Below are 24730 nucleotides of genomic sequence, written 5' to 3' on the forward strand. Positions count from 1 at the left end.
ATCAAGTAGATTAGAGTTCCCTTTAAACAATGATGTGCAACTTTTAGTGTCCGGTGCAAAATTTACGGTGAAAATGGGGTGTTCAATGATGGCGTGAATCGTGTGCGATAATAGAAACTTGATTCATCTATCGGATAAATCGCCATTAAATTTTCATTTTCCTCTGGAGGAAAATCTAAGGATTTCCTGGGATTATGTTTGGTGGGATTATGAACCTTATAAGTAAGACATTTTTTTGGCATAGTTGGAGAATCCATACGGTTTGCATGGTAGTCAGAAAAAATCACTGAACTTGAACATCATTTTAGTATGCGAAAGTTCAAAGCCTCCCCCTACATGGATGTATTGTTTATATTGATTTTTCTTTTATGCCTCATTCATATTGTTCAATCATTTGAAAGGTTTGAAATGATATATTAGCCAATAGGAAGGAGTTTTATGTCAGCCATATTTGGATGACCTTCAAATTCTCATTTCCTATTGGCTATAGATAATTTTATTTCAAAATTTTGTTGTAGGTTCACTTTTTTTTTGTATTGCTACTGAAATTTTGTTTTTAAAGAATGATGAAGCAGAAATTACGCAAAACATATTGATTCGTAGAGGAATACCATCAAACCTCATTGCTTAATTTAGTCTATCTAGCTCTCCGCACTATAGACACCGCATTAGCGTTTTTTTTTGGCGGAAGACATAAAAATTGGCTGAAATAACATAAAAAAAATCCTCTTCTGTTATTACCAAAAGGAAATTTGTTTATTAACTTTACAACAAGAGATGGCAAATGAAAATTTTCACATTATCCACTGTGAATTTCCAACTTTATCACAGTTTTCCTCTGAAATATGTTTATCTCAGTAGGAGATTCTTAAGTAATTTGGCTTTCTGAAGACTCTCTGGTATATCTGGTACAGAAGAGTAAAAGAAAAAAGCACAAAATTTAGAAAGTTTATTCATTATTGAGCTTATGCAGTGTATCTCTCTTTGGCAGAGCATAATAATATTTGTTTGAAAATAAACTCCTGTATGTGGAGTGAAAGAGAAGAAGTCAACAGTGAGGCATTCACAGTATATGAGACATACAAAAATTGCCACATAACAAACATGCAAGGCGCAATCGCAGATGAAGAAAGAAAAAAAAGCCATCGAACGAAGAAAAATGTTAAGAGTGAAAAAAAGCTCAAAAGTTTCTTTGTAAATTGAATTTTGGCAGTTAAATTAATTTATGAATGTTGCCTTTGAGGTTGTAATTTACGAGACTGAGAAATGCTAGTGTTTTGTTGATGAAGGTAGGGAGAAAATATCACAGTGTAGCAATAAATTGTATAGTATATATTCATGAGAAATAATTTGTCCAAGTGATTTTGGAGTAATAATCATTGCAAGATAATATAAGAAGTCATCGAGCGTCAAAAGTACCCATTAAAGTAGATTAAAGTTTATCTTTGATGATATACATTTATGATGAAATGTAGCTACTAAAATGTCTCGTAAGTTGACGCATGAAATATAAAACCTTTCACAAACACACTCAATCATTTCACGCAGGATTGATATTTTTATGTTCGGCAGGGTTGAGTGTTTGCCAGAGTTTTCAAAACATTTTACGTTGAGTATTTTCCAGGTGAAATGTTTTCATGTTAATTGAAAGAACAATCAAACCGATAAATTACAAAATCCACAAAATCAATGATAAGCAAAACAAAACTGATTTGTGACAATGAGAAAACAGAAAATATTAACATACGAGAGTATTTGTCTAATGGCCTCTACACACTAGAGCAATTTATGTCCATATTGAAGCAAGTTCCTTACGTTTGTGTTGGAAAAACAGTCAAATATGGACATAAATTTCACTAGTGTGTAGAGGCAGTAGAGGCCATAAAAACGAAAATTCTTCAATTACTAAATTATTGCAGAATAATATATTAAAAACTGAAGCCTTTCACAGTTCAGTAAGTATAGTGTTCTGGCAATTGCCTCCTGTAAGGCCAGGTAATTTAGAGTTTGACATAAAATCATCGGAAAAACATTCAATTTGAATAAATAAATATAAAGAACTCAACTCACATTTCTTGCCATTACGCCATATCAGGACCGTTCTGAAAATTAACTTTAATAAAATTGTTACTACTTTAGTATCAATACCATACAAAAGAAGAATCGCAGCAAATAAATGTCTTCTCTGGGTACAATTTTGTTCTAAAAAAATGTTGCAATATTTTGATCAGTGTAGAGAATTGGGACTTTCGCCCCCCCCCCGTCCGTCCGTCCCACTGTCGCCAGCTCTAGAGGCCAAACGGTTAGAGATAGCGACATGGGACCTTCGAGGGACCCCCCCCCCCATAAATCGTCCCAAGGATCGTTAACATGCCCCTCTCTTGTCCCGCACCCTTCCCCTTCCCGCCAAAACCATTTTTTTTTGGGATTGCTAGAAAACGCGTCGTTTCTTTTTTCAATTTTGGATATGTTTTAGAGATTACTCAACTGGACATATCGTCCTTAGACGAAAATACCGTTGAATTATTCCTAATAACGGTTTTTCAAGGTCAAAAGTTAAAAAGGCATTAGAGAACGCATTAATCAAGCGAATGGGATCATATTTGGGATCGTTGGAAAGATCTTGGAATTTCCTATAAATTTTAAACGGTTCAAATCGGTAATGAATCAGTTCATAACCAATAAATAATTTTTATACGAAATTCAATTAAATTACTCCTGAGGTGTATTTTGGGAAATATTTTGAGTGATTTATAAATCGGTTGTGAACCGGTTATTTACCGATAACTAATTTTTGTTCGAATATGATTTTTATTACTCTTTAAACTATTTTGTGGAATCTTTTGTGTGATTTATGAATCGATTTAAATCGGTTAAGTACTGGTAAATGGTAAATGATGTGAAAGTACTTTTGAGGTATAGCATCTAAGTCACGAGTTCGAGCATTTCGCAAAACCTGGGACGCTTTGCCACCTCTTTTTTCCGAAATTCAATTATATTACTCCTAAGGAATTTTGGTGAATTTTTAGAGTAATTTTGAAATCGGTTGTTAATCAGTAATGAACTGGTTATGAACCGATAATTAATTTTTGTCCGAATATCAATTTTATTACTCTTTCAACTATTTTTTTGGAATCTTTTGAGTAAATAGAAATAGTATATGAAATAGGGGAAATGCTCATAATTTTGTCCAGTTTCTTATTTTGGACACTTTGAGGATAACATTGGACACTAAAAATAAATTGATTAAAATGATGGATTTTTATTCCAATATTTGATGAATAATGAATTCTATCTAAATATTTGTTCTTTTTGGAAGATTTTAACACTAAATACGTTAAAATTTGAATATGATTTGAGTTGAAATTGCTTTGTTGAAAATTCAGTGTGAGCAATTGCTTACGAGAAATATGACAGAACTTCGTGGCTTACTTCAGTCTTATTTAGTTTTGGTGAAGTACTAACAAAGTTTGTTCGCTGTTTTTGAGTGATATTATTGAATATTCATTGAATATTGTGGTGATTCACGTTACTGATGATTTGTACATTTGACCTGAAGTGAGATTTGCCTTGTGAATTATATTTTTCGTGTGAAAAATGGGAAATTTTTTAAGACATTCACCAGTGAGGTTATGATTCTTATTTTGGACAGGTGTTTTTCTCACGAAATTTCGTGAAGTTTTAGCTTTTGTGATGACTAGGTTGGACAAATGCCTGGAGAAACAAAGGAGCATCATCTCTACGAAAGAGATGTAGCGAGAAATGCCTTGAAAGGCTCCCGGAAAGGTCAGGGAATGAGCGAATCCGCACGTACTTGGAGTACCGAAGTCAACTCACTTTAATGAATGATATGGAAAGTTTCTGGGCTTCTTGTGACATTCCACGTTTCCCTTACATGACCAGGAAGAGGACTTGGTAAGATTGGTTCATAAAATGAAGAACGGGCATCCTATTGAGGCGGATTATCTGTCCAAATTTACAGACAAGTTGTAAAAATTAATAACCAAGTTGTCCAAAATAAGAGTCAAATTCACCTCTACATATCAATTCATTTTTAAACGTATTAAAACTAATTTTAGTAAAAATGAGATGATAAATAGCTTGCCATGTTTCTAAACAATCCTTCTGAAAAGAGAGTAACAAAAAAAGTCAATTAGTATTGAAAATATCGCACTTCAAACTTGGAACTTCGATGCTTATAAGCAGACTGTCCAAAATTATGAGCACTTCCCCTAACTGTGATTTTTTTTGTATCTGGTCCACCATTAAGCTTTGAAAATGATAAATTTAATCATGGAATATTATTCATGATTATTGAATGACAAATAATTCTACGCTGAATCACGACTGTGTTTTGTTAATGTTGTAGTTAGTGACCATTTCCATAATAAAGTCCTATTTTATTGTATTTCTATCAAAAATTAATTTACTTTTACCCGTTCATTTAAGCCTTTCGATTATTCGTTTTTTAGATATTTTTTTTTAGGATTAATAGGAGTATTTTGTTTTTTATGTCTTTCAAGATGGGAGACGTCGATCCTGAGACGCTCCTAGAATGGCTGTCCATGGGACAGGGAGATGAGCGTGATATGCAATTAATAGCCCTTGAACAGCTCTGTATGCTGCTCTTGATGTCAGACAATGTTGACAGATGCTTCGAGAGTTGTCCGCCAAGGACCTTTCTCCCTGCACTCTGCAAAATTTTCCTCGATGAATTGGCACCTGAGAATGTGCTAGAAGTGACGGCACGTGCCATCACTTACTACCTGGATGTGTCTGCTGAATGCACACGTCGTATTGTAGCCATTGAGGGAGCCATCAAGGCAATCTGCAATCGTCTGGTTGTGGCTGATCTTACCAGTCGTACGAGCCGTGATTTGGCTGAGCAGTGCATCAAAGTGCTCGAATTGATTTGCACACGAGAAGCTGGAGCTGTCTTTGAGGGTGGTGGCCTCAATTGTGTCCTCTCGTTCATCCGAGACTGTGGTTCTCAGGTGCACAAGGATACACTACACTCTGCTATGGCAGTGGTGTCACGTCTCTGCACCAAAGTTGAACCACTCAGTCCGACCATTCAGACGTGTGTTGAGAGTTTGAGTACGTTGCTGCAGCATGAAGATCCCCTCGTGGCTGATGGGGCTCTCAAATGTTTTGCCTCTGTGGCTGATCGATTTACACGAAAGGGTGTCGATCCAGCTCCATTGGCAGAGTATGGGCTTGTGTCAGAGCTTCTCAATCGACTGAGCAATGCTGCAGGACCCGTGGCATCTACATCAACTTCGGGACAAACTCTCCAGGAGGGAGGACATGCTGCTGCCGTACCAAAGTCACAGACAGCAGATACAACACGTTCGAGTCAATCAATTTCCACCACGATCTCACTACTCTCCACCCTCTGCAGAGGATCACCAACAATCACTCATGTAAGTTGATTTACAAGAATTCGTTGTGCCCCTTTTTACATCCTTTGGTCAAATATTAAAATTATATTTTTATTTCGAAATTTTCCAAACTTCAAATTCATAAGAGCTAAGCTGGATTTTTTGGAACTTTATTTTCAAAATGTCAATTTGAGATAACAAATTTATAAAAATGCGTTAGAAATCTTATCCAAGTAAGAAAACTGATCCAAGACACCAACCACAAATCTCAGAAACATTCCAAAAGTCTTGTTAGGAACTACATGCCATAAATCGTAAACTTTTCCTCAATAATTTTTTTCTACAGCTTACCATCTTTCATGATAAACGTTTTATTTCTAAAGAAAATCATTCACAGTTCCGTAAATATCTAACATTTATTTATAAAAAGTGTCTTGAATTTATTAGTAAGACCTTTGACAGTTTCTTACTGTGAAATTTCATCAAGTTTTTTTCATAGCCTTGCATGAATTTTTAGTATGAAAATTTGAAATTCTGTTTTAATTGTTCGAACGCCAATAAAATTTTGAGCAAATAAAAAGGTATTTATTTTTTAGCTGAGACACTTTTAGAGAAACAAACTCAAATTGAAAATTGTAAAGCTGTTCTGTTTTGATTTGAAAAATACCCTGGAAATTATAGTTCACATTCAAGTAGAAAAATTTGATCTGAGACACCAACCAGGAATCTTGTTAACATTCCAAAAATGTTCTAAAGCACATGCCATAAAATATAAAACTTTCCTAAATTTAGTTTTCTACATCTTATCATCACTACAAAAAGTAAATCCTAATAGAATTTTCATTAGAATAAAATCTTTTTAGTTTTAAAGAAATTAAAATCATTTGTGGTATCACCGGTATCACATACAGTGGCGGCCAAAATAATAGAATCAGTTCCGCAAAGACCACTATTTTACCTTTAGCATTTTTGTTTATTCCAATTCGTTAAAGTAATTTGGATATAGAAATGTTCAAATAATTATCTTACATCAAATAAGTATTGTTTTGGCCGCAAGAGGTCTCTATTTTTCACAAAATACATCAATAGTGATATTTGGTTTAAACAACCCGTCTGACCAGGTAAGCGTGGATTATAGCCTCAATTAACCCCTATCTTTCATACCTTACTTTTAAGAAGCTCCCATAGAAAATACCCCTTACTAAATATATGTGAAGGACACTGTTTTGCGTTCATGGTGGTGAGCAGCGGAACTACGAAAATTATGTTGCCGGCCGTGTTGCTCGGCTGTCAGTGACAAGATGGAATATTTTCCAAAACATTTCACTTGTTTTTTAAATTATCACAAAGATTCTCAGTGTTTTTAGTGTTTTTTTTATAATAATAATAAATGTGCGTGAGTGCGTTTCGTGTAGAGAAAAGTGTCGTGGTACCTGTAGACAAATTTCCAATCTTGAAATACGTGTTTTTATTTCCTTTCGGGGTATTTTTTAGGAGACAATTTTTTTCAGAATAGTTTTTGCTTTTCTAATGTGTTAAATCGTTCATCGTGGTTCAATAAAATATATCCATATCTTTGTAGCTTTTGTCATTTGTATAAAATTCGAAGGTGAAATCAGGATGTGCAATTGACAGTTTCATTCCACCGCCATTGATATCCGTGGGAAGATTCGGTCCTTAATTTGTGCCTACCACTCGGATCTTGCCGATGAGGGCTAAAATAGTTCCTATAGATGGGTGTTAATTTAATGGCTCAACGCTGGGCCCCCTTACCCTGTGTCAGACGGGAACACCATATGACCACTTTCATTTAAATTAAAGAATGCGGTCTATAAATCGAATAAGTTTAAATAAAGCCACATTTAGAAACCATAAATGACAGTTTTCCATTTTTTTGGCCGAACTGACATTCACTTTTGACGTAATCTGTGTAAAATAGAGACCTCTAGTTGGCCAAAACAAATTTTATTCTACGATTCTAATAATTTGAGGATTTCTACTTCAGAAATATATCAACAAATTGGGAAAGAATACAAAAGTAAAAAAAATATAAGCTTTACAAAGTGATTCTATTATTTTGGCCGCCACTGTATGTGTACCATTTATAGAGAGTGTCTTGGCTAACCGCAAAAAAATCTATAAATTTTGATTTTATTAAATTAAACATAAAAATATAAAACACAAACAAACCAAAAGGAATTTTATGAAGTGAATGGAAAGAAAACTGAATACTAAATTTTCCTATAAACCCAAGGCACATCATAAGTCGTGTACATTAACGTGAATGTTTGAAATTCCATTCTGGATGAAGTAAAATTTTCACTGACGAAAGATACGGATTTTCAAAAAAAAAAGGAATCAAATTCATTAGTATTGAATAGCATAATATGAATTCGCGAAAATCCTATAAACTTCAGGAATTTTATAGCATGATGGTTTATGTCTTAGCTCGTGGAACAAATGTATTCAAAGTTCTAATAACCCTTTAGTCCCGAATAACTTAGTTTTGGGAGTATTATTTGCATAAAATAACATTTCTGCAGGATTTGCTGAGGTCGAAGTTGCCAGAGGCAATTGAGCGTGCCCTGAAAGGTGATGAACGATGTGTACTGGATTGTATGCGTCTGGCAGATTTGCTGCTGTTACTTCTGTTTGAGGGACGTCAAGCACTAAATCGCGTTGGATGTGCCCAAGGGCAGTTGGTGCCAAGAGTTCGACGGGCAGATTCTAGTGCTGAGAGGACTCACAGACAGCTGATAGACTGCATTCGTAGCAAAGATACCGAGGCTCTGCTCGAAGCCATTGAATCATGTGGAATTGATGTGAATTGCATGGATGATGTAGGTCAGACACTACTGAATTGGGCTTCGGCTTTTGGGACGCTCGAAATGGTGGAATATCTGTGTGAAAAGGGGGCTGATGTTAATAAGGGGCAGCGAAGCTCATCATTGCACTATGCAGCGTGTTTTGGGCGTCCGGGAATAGCAAAAGTTTTGCTGAAGTATGGAGCTAATCCGGATTTGAGGGATGAAGATGGGAAGACGCCACTGGATAAGGCACGAGAGAGGCTAGATGAGGGACATAGGGAGGTGACGTCAATTCTTCAGTCTCCTGGAGATTGGATGTCAGCCATTAGGCCGGACACCAAAGCCGATGGGGAAGAATCAAATGAACCCAGGGGAGATCCCGAAATGGCACCAATCTATCTGAAATTCTTTTTGCCAGTCTTCTGTAAAACCTTCCAGAGCACAATGTTGGCCAGTGTGAGGAAATCGAGTTTGGGTAAGTTTGTACATTCCAGTGATGTATTTAGGGGGTACTGAAGGTGGCACTTCACTAAGGTGACCTGAAATTTCATGCAAAAGGGAAATAAGGAAGTTTTTCTTAACCCGACTTCCGGAAAATAGAAAGAAAAAAGCAAAAAAAATAGGGTAAGTGTGCCAAACTCCGGCCAGCTTGCAATTCCGGCCACCTTTTTTGTTCCTCGAATTTCCATGATTTTTTAGTTTTTACATACTCTAGAGATTATACAATGCAAAAGAATAAAAAAAAATGTAGCTTTGACAAACGAAATGACGTGAAAAAGACATTGGAAGAATTCCCAAAGGGCAAGGAACTATGAGAATGGAGGTGGCCGAAATAGAGCACCAAAGCTATGTCTACATTTTTATTCGTTTTAAAATGTATTAAGAATGATTTTAGAGTAAATAAAGACGATAAACTGTCTACAAGGTTCTAAGCAACACTCCTAAAGTAGAAGGAATGAAAAAAATCAATTTCTATTAAAGATATTGCATTTCAAACTTGAGACTTTGGCGCTTGCATGCAACTATGCCGAAATTTGGCACACTTACCCTAATTGTATATTTATTTACAGAATATATTTGAGCAAAATTGGAGATAGATTCAATATCATCAAAGTTTTTTTTTTAATTCAATTTTAATCATTTGAAATAGATTTTCAATTACCAGAAACCCTTGAAATATTACATAAAGATCTTTTTATTTAATTATAAGGTCATTAAAAGTTACTTTTAAATCATTAATGCGATCTGGGAAAGCAATACTACAAAATATATTTTAGAGAAAAAAGAAATGACATGAATTATCGGAATTTCTTGAGGGAGCCCAAAAATTAACTGGTTTCCGCGATTTTTTATTTTAGAATGAAAAGAAACGACCAAGGTTTTTGAACATTTTTTTTTTGTAAAAGAGATGGCAAAGCGTCCTAGCTTTGCAAAATGCTCCAACTCACGAGAAAGAATTCTCCAAGAAAAGCATTCTGAAATCGGGGTCACCGAAGACCAAAAGTTAATTCCTTTTACCGTTTCTGCTTCAGAACGGTGGCAAGTTGAAAAAATGCTAATTATAAATACTGCTCTGTCTTTGAGTTTAAATAAATCATGAAAACACCATTTTAATGGTGCTATTTTCATGAAAAATGAAAAGGAGAAATCTTTCTACTAAACATTTTTTAGTACACGGTTGTTCTCATGTACTTCTCCGTTATCGACTTTTCTTTGTGCTGGTTTCTGTCACGACTGTTTTACTTAGTCCTCGCTGATTTTGTTTCAAAATCACCAAACAGTCGTGTCAAAAACCAACATAAGGAAAAGTTAATTGTGCTGCAGCATATGAGAACAGCCATGTACTAAAAAATGTTTAGTACAGTTAGCAAATTTTCTCCTTTTAATTTTTCTTTGGAATGGAATAGCACCAATATTAAGTTTTCTTTAAAAAAAAAATGCATAGAAAAAAAACGTTATTTTTTGAATAAATCCATAATTTTTTGTCACCTTTTCCGCCAAATTGTAAAAATGTAAAGAACTGAAAACGTGCTTCAAAACTTTCATTGTTTGTCCGAGCACTAGCAAAACATGTTCGGTTTTTTTTTTTTTTTATTTCGTTCTGTATCGCCGAAAATACTTCGAATTGCCTTCTGATGTTTTTTGATAAATTCTTACAAACACCATTCATTTATATAGTGTAACTATCCAAGAAGAGAATTTGCCTCCAAGATATCAACTTAGAAAAAAGAATGAAGGAAAATATAATTAAAATCGATGCTTTGCCAAAATTTCTGTGCACAAAGTTTGCATAAGTTTCCGCAAAGCAAGGAATGGCCTAAACATGTATTTTCACCTCTCACGAACTATTTTTCTCTGAATGACTAAAGCAAATGAAAAATCCTTTTTTGCAGGAATTCAAATATCAATTTTAACTGCAACAGAAAAAAATATTTCGTAAAATTGTTGGTAAATTTTTGTGAATTTCTATTAGAAACTTACGACCTGCTCGTAAATCGTATAACCTACAAACAAATTCGTGAAAGTTTATACTTTTTAACAAACATTGTTCGTAACATAATCACTCGAAGAGCTTTTTTTTATACTTTTTTGCAAACATTTATTTCGTAAATGTTCGTAAACATCCGAAAAAAATTGCTCGTGAAATTTTGTCATTTGTTCGTAATTGTTTGTCAGACAAACAAAATTGTACGAACAAACGTTTGTAAAAGAGCAAAAAACTTTCATCAAGTGATGACGAGCCTTTTTGTACTTTTACAAACATTGGTTCGTAGATGTTCGTAAAATTTTGTCATTTGCTCGTAAATGTTCGTAAAATGTTCGCCAGGCAAACATAAATTTACTAACAAAAATTATTTAAAAAAACAAAAATTATTTAAAATTTATTTATTAACAAAATTTTATTAACATTTTTTTGTGTTTACGAACATTTACGAACAATGTTTGTGAAAAAAGTACAAGCTTTTACGAACTTTTTAGTGGGTTATACGCTTTACGAACTTTTTGTAACTCACCAGTAGAAAGTCACAAATATTTACGAACAAGTTTACGAAATTGTTTTTCTGTGTATTCTAAAAAAAAAGTTTTGTTAAGCGAACATATGAATTTTGTTAAAATAATGTTAAAGGGAGGTTGTTTGTCACATTTTGTACGGCAAAAAAAACTTTTGACAATGTTTTAGCAAGATTTAGTTGGCTGTCGAGTTCACAAGAATTTTCTGTATGGAAGAACATCCTTTTGACAAACTTTTTTTGTTATTCTGACAAAAATTTTGTTTTCAGCATTTTCAGAGTATTTAATATAATTCCCTAGGAAGTTGTCTAGAAATCTAAATTTAGACTTATGTAGAAATAAATCCCCAAGACAAATGCAATGGAAAAACAATGCGAGAATTCTCGTTCATTATTTTAATTGAAAATTCTTCTTGCCATCATTAAATTGAGTTGATATTAAATTTTTACTGCACATACGATTTAATAAATTATTTTATTTTTATGAAGACACATAATTTTCAAAGTCCAGGGGCACCAAAAACCCTAAGTTCGTCACGTAATTCAACCTTTTCGGATTTCCCATATTATGCCACCTTTTAATCCCCCACAAGAGTTGAATAGCTAATGAAGTTTTGCCTTTTCTCTGCTTCTCTCTTGGGATTTTACAGGACTCATTAAGAAGATGGTTCAATATACCCAACCGGAATTACTCTCAACACTCTGTTCTACCCAAAATGATCAAAATCTGGGAACGTTGCTGGTGGAAGTGGTTGCTAGTGTTTTGGACAATGAGGTAAATAGCTAAATAATGCAATATTACAAATTAGTTAGCCCACAAAATGCTTCATTGCAAAATGAAGATGAGATTTTTTGTTTATTAGTTCTTCCTAAATTTTGATTTTTTTTTAAATAATTAGTGCTGAGCTTTAAAAATTTTGACAAAATTTAATTGCAAAATATAATTATTAAAATAAAGAGAGAGAAAAAAAATGATTTGTGGTGATGAAAGATGTATAATGGGTTATAAAGAAAAGTAAATGCGGAATTTTCAGATAAGCTACAGTTGGCCTACATTAAATTTTCAACATCCCCTTCGTAAGGGAAAAGTTGCCACATTAGTGAACAACCTTAAACAACATCAGCACTATCACCTCTATATTATTCCACCACAGCCACCATCGAATAATCAAGTGGCGGTAAAATTCATACACTGAGTAATTTCTTATTAAAAAAAATAAATAAATAAAATAAATTGGCAGAAAAGTCAATCTTTTCTGCCATCCAGAGCAAGTCTAAAAATAGACAGTTAAAATAATAAGAAAGAAATATGAATAACAAGAAATTGTTTCTTTCATTATCTACATTGCATTGTGTTAATAGTTTTTTTTTATTATTATTTATATCCATTCTCTTTTTTCCTTTTTTTTACTTTAACATTCTTAATACAATTTTCACTTGTTTTCTCAATTGTGTCTATTTCGTTACGAAATCAATCGCGTGATTTTTTTTTCTTTTTTGTGTCTCTAACTCTCTATTTTCCTTTTAGTTTTTTTTCTGCTAACGTTTTTTTTTCTTTATTATTGAAAATGTTACCTCCCAGAAGTTGTGTTGATAATACATTCATGATGAAAATCTCGAGATATTAGATTTTTGAATACGTCTATTTTCATGAAAATTTAAAAGTTATCTCTTTGACATTTTAGACACTCTTCTAAAGCTAATAATAGAAAATGTTCAATGGGACTTTGTGGATTAGTAAAAAAGCATTAAGGAGATTAACTTGCAGCAAGTGTTGGAACTCCAGGGAATTTTGATGAAGTAACAATTTTGTAAAAATAAAAATAGTCGTAGTCAGTGACGTATTTGTGCATTGAAAGAAAAAAAATTATTTCATATTTAAAAATAATTTATTCGCATTGCAAGTACGGTAATTGACATAATTGGGCACGGAATGGCTCAATTGGTAGAACTCTCACTCTTGGGAAACTATGGAAATCGAAGAAAAATGGAAGCGACAAGTTTAGAGATCTTTGGACGACAATTGCAAAGAATAATGGAGACAATCCCCTCAATTCTGAGATAGATCTTTAATCTTTCCTGTGCTATCGCACTCATTAAAATTTTAATGCAATTTACAGTAGGGTAAAGTGGTACAAGTTGGACAGGGCTTTTTTTCTTGATAAATTTAGTACTTAATTTTTATTTGTATATTTTTAATGCTTTAGTTTTATAATTTGGTTAATTGTGCTTCAAAACAAATTTTGTACTGTATTTATCAAGAAAAAAACCATGTCCAACTTGTACCGGCGAATTGTCCAACTTGTAACACTATGTGCAACTTATATCACTTTACCCTAATTGTCGCTAATGTGCGTTCAAATGTGTTATTTGCATCTTCGAATTATTTAATATTTAAAGTTTGATCTATTTGTTTTTTTTTTTTTTGATAAAAAGATGAACTTGGCCCGAAAAATCAGTTTAAACTGGTCTAAAGGATCTAAAGCATTAATAGCATATTTGTGCTCTACGTTAATTGAAACTCACGAAGCTGAAATGGACGTATCAAACGTTTTTGAAGCCTTGTCGTTTTTACTAAATATTTAAAAACCGTTCCAGCTTTATGGAACACTGAGAGAAATCCGAAAAAGTTAAAATAACATTCCGGAAATGTTAATTTTACCCTGCAGTATTGATCCAAAATCGATGTAAATATTACCCTTTTCAGGTGTATTAGGGGTTTTAAGTTACCCTTTTTCATGTTAATTTTACCCTTAAAAAGGTGTAAAATTAACATTAAAAAAAAAATTGATATATTTTCACACCTAAAAAGTGTTAAAGTTATGAGGAAAATTTGATTTCGTCCAGTGAATGAATGAATAGTAATGCCAATGATGCACATTAGCAAAAAAAAAAGTGAACCGTCTAAAAACAATTGAGGCTTTCGGCATGAAAGTGGTACTTTAACCCTTTAACGACGAGACAGTTTTCGCGGACCGAAAATCAGCAATAAAAATGAAACCAATGAGCAAATCCAGTAAAAGGTCTTATATCTGACCTTAGAAAAGCCAACAGAGTCTGATTTAGTGTATTTTTTTGTCTCTATGAACGATAGGGACAAAAATAGCCTAAAAATTTAAGTAATTTTTCTGACAATACTAATGAATGATAATTTTCAATCTAATGAAAAATATTATGTTTGAGTATTGTAGTTTCTTTTACCAAAACGGCTTTGCTTAAAAAAATGATAGTATAAAAAATATTTAAAATTAATTTTCATTATGAGAATTTAAAAATTCGTCATTTTTTAGCTCAAAAATTTATTATGTACCAAATAGCTGGAGACTTCCAAAAAATATCCTAGATTCCTTCAACCTTCTAATTTGCAATTACGTACAAACATAAGGAATAAATAACTTTAGGTAGTAAGGAAAAATTATTTTCTCACTGAAAAAAAATAGGCTGCGCTTAACTTTTTTTCGTCATAATTTTAACACTTTGGGTGTAAAAATATATCAACATTTTTTAATGTTAATTTAAGACCTTTTAAGGGTAAAATCAACATAAAAGAAGGGTAACTTTAACACCTAAAAAGAGTAATATTTACACCGTTATCGGATCAATACTGCAGGGTAAAATTAATATTTCCGGAATGTTATTTTGACTTTTTCGGATTTCTCTCAGTGCTTTATGAGACACCTGTGTTCCAATCGTCCTTAAAGGGTTAATCGATACGAATAGGGGAAAGTGACCATGCTTGATATTGTAAAATGATGTCCAAGGTTTGTGATTTTTTTCTGATTAACACACAAATCGAAGCGATTCTTCAAGTATGACAAAAAATATCTCACTTATTAGCTCAAATAGTTCCTGGAAATCCTTAGATTTTCCTCAAGAAGAAAATGAAAATTCAGTGGCGATTTTTATCTAAGTCGGGTCCGGTCTTCCTGTATAATAATTGATTCGACTATTCGAAGGCCCATTTTTACTGTAAAAATTTCACCGGATACAAAAAATTGCACATCAATATTTAGACGGAACTCTAATCTATCTGCTTAAATCCTTTGTACCACTGGTTTTTAGTTTTAAAATCACTCTTATGTAATTTTTCTAAGCCATGTTTTTATGACATTAGGGCGCTAGGAAAAACCATTTTTTCACTTTGAGTCCATGAAAATGTCACTCTGCAACCTTAAAATTAAGGCAACAGGGTTGAAGGCTATGTTAAATGTCGGTAAAATTGGAGGATTACAATAGGTGTAATTATGAAAGAATCACATCTTATGATAGAGTTGCCACATTTAAATTATCATTCATGAACCCTTCTTAAAATATAGTATGGACTGGACACAGGTAGAATTTATGAACTTGTCACCACCCTCAAAAACAGTGTCCCCAAGTAAAAATATTTTTACATAAATATTAATACTGATGAACCCTCTATGTGCCTATGATAGTAGATTTCCTGAACAACGACATTAATTAAGAAAAAACTTATGAAATCATGCATCGAAATTACAATTTTGGACCTTTTTTTGATTTTTGCTTCCTGAAACTAGGAAAAATGAGCTAGGATCCTAATTTTTTTTTTAGGAAATGTGAGGCTTAGGACCAGCTATTAAAATATATTACTATGAGTCAAAAATATTGATTAACGTAGGGAAAAAATAGTTATTATCAAGCTTGGATCGTATCAAGCATGGGCACTTTCCCCTCTTCACTGTCACTGATCCAAACACACACCGAGATAAGCTGCTGTGATATAGCAGCGGAACTGGTGAGCATACAAAGCTGTGATATAGAGCGGCTACCCGTATCGGGGGGTAAGATAGAATAGGAGTGGGGAAGCATAAGGGGCCCAATTGTGGCCTGGATGCATCGGTAATCCAAAATGGAGAACTGATCCCTGGCAAAAATATATCTTAAGCCTTTCCGCAAGGAGAGTTCGAAACATCCAATTTTTTCTTACACCAGGATGGGGTTGTCAGTCCAAATGCCCCGTGGAATCAAGTGCAGTGAAGCTCACTGGATGCTTTAACTCACTTTAACGCCAGAAAAATTCCTGGTGACCTAAAGGGGATTCGAACCCGAGACACTTGCATCATAGAGCGAGTGCCCTACCACTTGATCCATTTAGTGGCCGAACAAACGCCCGAAAGATGGAAATCTTTAATTTTGACATTTAACATAAATTTTTAATCTTTTTTTAACTCAGAAATAAGGGATACCTGATTAAAAAAAAATATATCTCTTGATATTTTATTGGATAAGGAACGAACTTATGCAATGACCCAGTATTTTATTCACTGGAAATGACGCTTCAATTTGCGATTTCTCGAGGATTTCTAATGATATCTTTTTTTTCCTTTTTTACCTAATTGCAATGCAATGTAGTAGTTATTATCACTTGTATGAATTTTGTCTGCTGCATTTTAAAAAGTTTTAATTTTCTTATCCATTTGAAAGCGAAAGATTTTTTTTTTCGAGTATTTGTTGTGCACTGTTGCAATACTAAGTGTTTTTCTTTTCTTTTTTTTTAATTTTAATTATATTTTGTTGCAAAAATCCTAAGGCAACAGGGATATTTTGTGATGTAATATTGTCTTTGTCTTGAATTTCTATAGGATGACGAAGATGGGCATTTGGTGGTTTTGACAATAATTGAGGAATTAATGTCAAAGACTCATGATGAATTTCTCGATCATTTTGCCCGTTTGGGAGTGTTCTCGAAAGTGCAGGCACTAATGGGACCATCGGGCATTGAGAGTGGTGAGACTGATGTGATAAAATCCCAGGAGGAGGGAGCTGCTGCATCTACGAGTCGTCAGACAAAAGTGGGAAATGTTGTGGAGCAGTTGACGGGGGATAATGTGTTGGAGGATGCCAAAGAGATATTGCCAGGGAAGGCCTACCACTGGCGAGATTGGAGTATCTGTCGTGGACGCGATTGTCTCTATGTTTGGTCAGATTCGGCTGCATTGGAGCTGTCAAATGGTTCAAATGGTTGGTTTCGGTTCATCTTGGATGGAAAATTGGCCACAATGTATTCCAGTGGAAGTCCAGAAAATGGCAGTGATAGTTCAGGTAACATTTAATTGGATTTTATTTCTTTTAACAATTTTTCTCTCTGGATTATTTTGGAATGTTTCTTTTTTTTGGCATAGGTATTTTCTCTCTCACACTTTTCTCCCTAATACCCCTTTGTGACTTTTAAATCATGTGTTTTTAACGAGATCATCTCTTTTTTCCCTAAAAATAATTGTACAGATTGCACCACTCAATCATTTTCTGACTAGATTTAGAAATGGACAAGTTTGAATGATACTAACAGAAAATTTACTTTGTTTTTTGTCCTTTTTATTTAAATATATTTTTTAAAAAAGTATTGAATTTATCTATCATGCCCACTGTAATAATTCATTTGTAAAGATTTAATGTTTAATGTCCCAAGTAAGTTCCGCCCATAAGTAATTACAGGCCACGCCTCTTTCAGCATGCATGGCCTGCTTAACTTGAAATCTTTGAATATCCAATATTTAATTGAGGGATAAAATATGAAACAGAAAATAAACTAGTAACACCCATTATTTCAATACAGAAATGAGATGGAAAAATTTCCCCAAGAAAAATAGGCCACGCCCCGTTGAAGAAGAATATATAATTTCCATTGAATATTGCTTGGTACAATGCAAAGAAATTTGTGTATGTATTACGAACTATTCAGGGCTAGTGATACCCAAATCTCCAATCCTTATCCGTTAGAAGATAAGAAAAAATCTAGCTTTCGCCCTGGATTTAAGAGAGGACCATTCGCTATCTAAGCAAGTGCTCTACCATTCAACTACAAAGACAAAAAAGAGATATGACAATCCGAATCCGAGCGCTTACAGCTAGAATTTCCCCAAGATAAAAGTATCAAGCAGTTAAGATTAAAGTCACGAGGACTAAATTACTCCTTTAATAACTTTTAGTATTTAGAAAAAAAAATTAAAAAATCCCCTAAGTTTATTAGATTGAAAATTCGAAATTGAGTTTGAATTTTTCGATCATCAACAATATTTTGTGAAAATAGAGCGCACTCTTCCCCTTTTAGCAGAAAGATTTATTCAAAATAAATCAATTTCAATTCTATATTAAATAGCCATAATTACGAAAAAAGGTATGTACATTAACTTTCTTGTCAAAAAGGCTTTTCATGAGATCTAAAACTTTTTTTTTAAAAAAAAAGTCTAGAATCTACAAGCTCTCGGAAGGTTTTAAGTTTAAAAGTTTGGTAAAACAGCTACATTCAAATCTATTTATCACAACAACAATTTTAAAAAAAGAGATGGCAAAGCGTTCCAGCTTTGCGAAATGCTCGATCTCACGAGATATACCTGTCTCTAAATTAACTTTTCGCATTATTTTTGGTGTATAACGGCTTCTTATCGATTAAATGGATTCATATCATAAGTCAATTCCAAACAAGAAAATCGGTTAAGAAGTGTGTTTGCATGTTGGAAATCTTTTCGATATTAGTAACATACCTACGCATAAATAAAAAGAGAGATTCGAGAAAAATAAATCAATTACGATTACTTGACCAATTCATTACCGATTGGAACTTACATAGCGAGATTCGAAATTTTAATACCTCTCCAAAATATCCAACTCCAACCAAATCAGTTAAAAATGAGCCATTCGCAGTGATTGGCCTTTAATCTTCAGTAATTCGAAATTGCGATTTTTCGGGTCATAAATATCGTCAGTTAGTTATTGTAATTTCATTTTTGCGATTTTGAGATATATACATATTTGGAATCAGCGTAATTTTGTTTATTAAACGCACTCGAGAAAAAGACTTATAAGCCTAATAAAAATTATTTTAAACAAAAATTATCGTAAGTGCCCTTCATTTAAAAAAAATTTCTAAATCATTTTATTATCTCGCAAATATTTGCGAGAAAAAAGTGAGAAAAAAATCCCTGCTCATCTGTCATTAATTCAAAACAAAACAAGCGACGTGGCGCACAAAATTTATACAAAAATTTTCGAAATATTTTACTTCATTATTTTATTATTACGAAATATTCAAAAAATAACGAAAAAGCTTTTAGTGACAGGGATAACAGTTCAATTGACTAGTTTAGTCAAATAAAGTTGCTTATTATTACAAGAATAATTCAAATTGATATTAATGCATTTTAGAAAATTGTCGTAACTTCCAAGATTCCCATACATTGGAAGTTATGGCTTTATAAACGATGCAAGTTACGATAAAATATTATGTATTGTGCTTCTTCTAACGTATATCCCAATATTTCAGATTTTAAATCATTTTATAAAGATTTTCTCGAGTTAACTTAATTTATAAGTGCCACTTTTATTATTTTGACTCAAAAGTATCGCATTCGGGCTCATTTTTAAGAAAACTAAAGCTGAACTAAAAATATCGTCTCCTGAAAAGTTGTCAAAAACGAAGTTACAGCAAATGCTGATTTAACTGAGAATATGTTTGGACGATATCTTCGCCTAGGCTACCTCGAAAACATATCCGGAAATAAAAGAAATCTATATAGTACCCTTTCCGAAATAAACAAAAAAACATGGTTTTGGAAAACGAAGAAAGACCATCCGACATAATGACCACTTAGGGGAATCAACTAAGACCGTAAGTCGATATCTCTTACCGTTTGACCTCTAGTTCGAGAAAAGTAACTTAAGGTCAAATAAAAAAAATAATTTTCGAAAAAAATGAGCCAATTATCGGTATACTTTACTTAACCGATTCATTCCCGTTGAAGGCTGATGCAACCGGATTCGATATTTCAATACCATTCCAAAAAATCTAAATACAAACAAATCGGTTGAAAAATGAGCCCTTCAAAGTAATTGACTTGAGCTTCAATCATTCAAATTGAATTTGGATTTTTCCGGTGATAAGTTTATTTGGACGGAATGTTTGCCTAGGGCAGGGGGGAGGGTGACATTAGCTCTGAAAAATGCGACCAGTTTTAGTTTACATTTTTTCTTGTTTTCGTACACATTTCACGAGATATCTTCAAAAATACGTAGGTTGACAATTTGGGGTTTTCGGTTGCCTCTTCGTTATTAAATTGGCTTTTATTTTGTATTAGTATTTTTTGCTATTTCATTCTACAATGAAAGAAAAGAGCTAATAAACTCAAAAGTTTTTTCGGCGCGCTAGAAACATGTGGGAAACATAGGAAATGTCATGCCCCTGGCCTAGGGGCTATGTCTAAATCTAAAACATATCCATTTTTTTAAATATGAAAAAAAATGACTTGGGTAAGTGCATGATTTCTCACTCTCTTGCATGATAAGCCGAGTGATTATAAACTTACAAATCGTCCACTAAATAAATTTGTAAAATTATTTTACAGTTTTCTAAATGTCCCATGTGTCTAAATATGCAAATGCCCATTCTTAAGTTTCAAAGTTAAAAAAGAAAATCAAGTTTTTTGAGGAAAACGTGAAATAAAATTTTACCGAAGAGTTTGAAATTTACTACAACTTTTTGTTACATTGAAAGTTTGTAGTTCAACCACAAGGAGCGCTGTTGTTTTAATGTGAATCAAATTCAAACTTGTCCACTTTCGTTTATGTAACCTTTAACTTTGTAAGTTTTTGTTGATCAGTTTTATTTGAAAAAAAAAACAACTAATTCAGTTATTGGTGTGTTTACTGTCAAGGAAGTAGTGAGGGAGAAAGAACAGATATCCTATCCTAACATCAAAATAGTTGACATAAATATACTTATCACACTCTCAATTTGACGTAATTTTGCGAATTGGGTAGTTTTTTTCTAATTAGATTTTTGTCCATCGATGAAAATGCAGTTTTATTCTTCTATTTTATTTTTTTCATTCACTCATCAAAGACATTTTGTGTTAATTTTCTGTTTTTATAGGCAAAGGGCATAGCGTGGATTCTATTTCTAGTGAAGGTGAGGCCATTTTCCTCATTATAAATAACACAACAAAAAGGCAAAAATGTCATTCTCTTTTAACCCTAAACTGTCTTTTAATTTGTCCTTGTTATAAAATTTCATTTTCAAATTAACTCAAATATATTTCGAAAAAAAATTAAAAATTTTGCTCTATGTGTATGGTTTTGTTTCTGTGCAAATTATCTGTTATTGCTTCAACTGTGTATGTTTCTTTTTTTTTTGTTTTTGAGCCTCACAAAAATACCCCCTATACATTCCATCTAAATGTATCATAAACTTTATTCTTCTGACAATAATAATATAATTTGTTGGTGAGCTGAAAAATTTTGGGTATTTGCGTTAAGGATTTATGTAAGCAAAAATATTGGATTTATTTGTGTCATTGCAGAAAATCGTGGTGAATTTTTGGAGAAATTGCAGAGAGCTCGCGCTGCTGTTCGTCAAGGATCGATATCGCAGCCAATTTTGTCCACATCTGCCTCAACACGCCTCATTGTTGGCAATTGGGTGTTGCAGAATCAAAAGGAGAATCAACTGCATATCCACAATTCGGAAGGTCATCAAGTAAGTGTCCTCAATTTTATTTTTTTTTTTTGATATTTTTTTCCAAGTCGTCAATTAGCGCCACTTACGATAAAATCTCAGGGGTGAATGGAGTTTTGGTGTACCTATTATTTTTAATAATTTCTATTGTTTGAATAATTGCTCTTTCCCAAGATCGTGCGAAACAAAAAAAACTGTGTTTCAATTAAAATCTCTGCAATTCTTTATTCATTCATTCATGAAGAAGGCGTTTAAATTTTTGAAAGAAAAATTAGTTAACTCAAATTGGTTTGATATTTCAATTATTCATACGTTTTTATTAAGATATTAACACTCTATAAATGGCCCATCAAAATTATATCTGAACAAGAAAGACAACGAAAATACGGCTTCCATTCAAATTTACAATTTGTAATTGATTTATTTCATATTAGGGTGTAGTAACCACTTATCACCATGTTTAGGAAAAAGGGGAATTAATTTTATAATAACTTTTGAACCCTTATTACAAGATAACTCAAATTTTATTTAAAGTTACTTAGATGTAATTGGCTCTAGATTCGTGAAAACAATAATCCTCCAAATTAATCCTGGACTACTTAAAAACTGATTTTTATTAACAATACAAAAATAACCACTTCGTCGCCAGTTTTGTAACCACTTCTCGCCACTCAATTGAAAAAGTTCAAACTCGATTATTTTTGGCAATATTATGCAAAGAATACATTCAGTAATTGTTTTTCCTCATGATCACCTTATTCACTTTAATCAAACTATTAGATTAGTTAGACTCTTGCAGAATGTAAACAATGCAGATTTGACAACTGCGAATCTACGAAGTGAAGTTAGCGTTGCCTATTGAAAAGACATGGCGACAGGTGGTAAAATCAATTCCAAAATATTACCACTTTTCGCCATGCCTCATTTTTATATATAGATAATATAAAATGCAATATTAATTAAATAAATACAAATTTCATATATTCCACAAGTTTAATAAAATATTCGATAGACAAATTATTTATCCAAAACGTACATTTTGTTTGATAAAAATTTTATAATACTTGGTATATTTGGTAAAGCTGTCTTCGGATTAGAGGTTTAGCGGGTTTAGCCCAGTTTCCGAAGTTCTCAAAAACCCAAATAGCAAACAATTTTATTGGTTTTTAGAATTGAAAAAATCATTTGCTCTTAATAATCGAAACCTAAGTTAGACTTTTCCAAAAAATCTTGATTGGTAAGAAAGTAGAGCAGTTAAGCCATACGGCTAAGCCTTAGGTCTGAAGCTCGTACAACAGGCGAAAGATTTATATGACATTTGAAGTGAAGCCAGAGGATGTGCAGAGGATGCAATCAAACTGAGGAGACGCTCACTCACTATGTGTGTGACTGCCATAGCTTATGTAACTTCAGACGAGTGCTGCTAGGTAAAGCGGTACTATCTGATGAAGACCTATCAAGATTGAAGCCGCCCTCTTGAATTGAGTTTATCCGAAAAACGGACTATGGCTTGAACCATCTTGCCCTTAAATGGGATTAATTTAATTTGGGATGCATAATAGGCCCAAAAGGAAGTCTAGATGTGCAGCGGTTCCGGAAGGAACCGCCCCCACTGTAATATAATCTGTAATCAAATCTAGTATATTTGCTAAGAAATATTGGATTCGATGCACTTACTTTAAATATTTCTCTAAAAAATACTCAAAATCCTAAATCCAAAACCAATAAATATTATTTTTAGACTCTATACGTAGTAGCAGTAAAAATACACATAACTTCGCGGTTCATTTATTTCATAAATCGCAAAAAATAGCGATTTCAATATAACTAGCGAAAAATGAGACACTGGCGAGAAGTGGTGATTCCACCCTAATGTAAATTTTTAAATTCGATACAATATGGAAAAATGAATTCAAATCATGCAATTTTATGAAATTTGAAGAAAAAAAATCTTTTACTCAGCCGAGAGTGTTGCTTAAGAACTTTATTAACCAAGAAAAATTCTTTAGTCGAAACACTGTGTTCGAAAATTATAAAAGCTACAGAAAAATATTTTTGTCCTATTGAAAACTGTTTTATGGAATTTAGATTGAAAAAAAGTTCAGTTAAAGAATGGCAAAAGCACGTCATATCTTTTAGATCTGGAAAATTTCATGAAATCAAAATTATTATTATTATTATTATTACTATTTATTCACAATAACAGGGTTATCCCTTTTATGCCCAGCACACAATAATTTTTATTTGTAAACATGTTTTCAAAATTTCCATAACATTTTTGTTTTGTAAATATGTTTTTTGACATTTTAGTAAGAGTGAGTGAGATCTCAATGTAGTCATCCCGCTCACTTTCATATGTAATTTTGAAAACATGTTTACAAACAAAAATTATTCTGCGCTGGGCATTACAATTGTGAAAGAAAGAAAAGCAAAGAAAGAGGAACAAAAAAAAACAATAGAGAGAGAAAAAAATTACAAAAGCAAAAGAAATTTAAGAATTAACAGTAAAGAGCAAAAAGAACCAAAAGCAAAAAATTCAGAATCCTAAGCTTCTCAGGCTGTAATTTGAAAAAAAAAAAATACCGAATGGCAGTTACAGAAGAGCGTCTGTCACTCGGGATGTCATTGAAAATAGTAACGCCCTTAACAAAAAGCGTTCTCTAATGGCCTCTACACACTAGTAGAAATTTCTTTAAAAAATGCCTTTTCAATGAAAATTTCCCCTATCCTTGTAGACAGAAACGTCAGAATTTTTTTTAAAAAAAAGGCATTTTTTTTTACGAAAATTGCTTCTAGTATGTAGACAGCATAAAGGCAATCACCGTTAACTTTAGGCACTAAGGGCCTTGACAGACATGAGGATTAGCCGAGAAACGGCTTAGTGTAATTATGCTTGAAATAATGGTTAAACCACATTTCTATTATTTTCCACTAAGCCGTCTCTCGGCTTAAGTCGTAAGTGTGTCAAGGGCCTAAGAGTCCCCGAACCCTGGCCCAATCTCTTCATAACCAGAAGACCCGTCCGACAGGTACTCAGGACAAAATTCATCTTTCTTTCTC

The 24730-nt window shown here is 33.0% G+C and overlaps 1 protein-coding gene across 5 annotated transcripts in view; it reads left to right on the plus strand.

The window, feature by feature from the left end:
- Positions 1-24730, plus strand: part of LOC129805462 (E3 ubiquitin-protein ligase Ufd4) — a 56506-nt gene that overhangs the window by 19398 nt on the left and 12378 nt on the right. For 3 of the 5 annotated variants that reach the window (XM_055853378.1, XM_055853381.1, XM_055853379.1), the window contains 6 exons: positions 4524-5423; positions 7925-8663; positions 11850-11974; positions 16803-17262; positions 21089-21124; positions 21516-21691. In XM_055853378.1, coding sequence (XP_055709353.1) covers positions 4524-5423; positions 7925-8663; positions 11850-11974; positions 16803-17262; positions 21089-21124; positions 21516-21691 — 2436 coding nt within the window. The remainder of the gene's footprint in view (positions 1-4523; positions 5424-7924; positions 8664-11849; positions 11975-16802; positions 17263-21088; positions 21125-21515; positions 21692-24730) is intronic. The other 2 variants (XM_055853380.1, XM_055853383.1) reach the window with 1 other exon arrangement.

Source organism: Phlebotomus papatasi, chromosome 3 (genome assembly GCF_024763615.1).
Source record: "Phlebotomus papatasi isolate M1 chromosome 3, Ppap_2.1, whole genome shotgun sequence".
NCBI lineage: Eukaryota > Metazoa > Arthropoda > Insecta > Diptera > Psychodidae > Phlebotomus > Phlebotomus papatasi.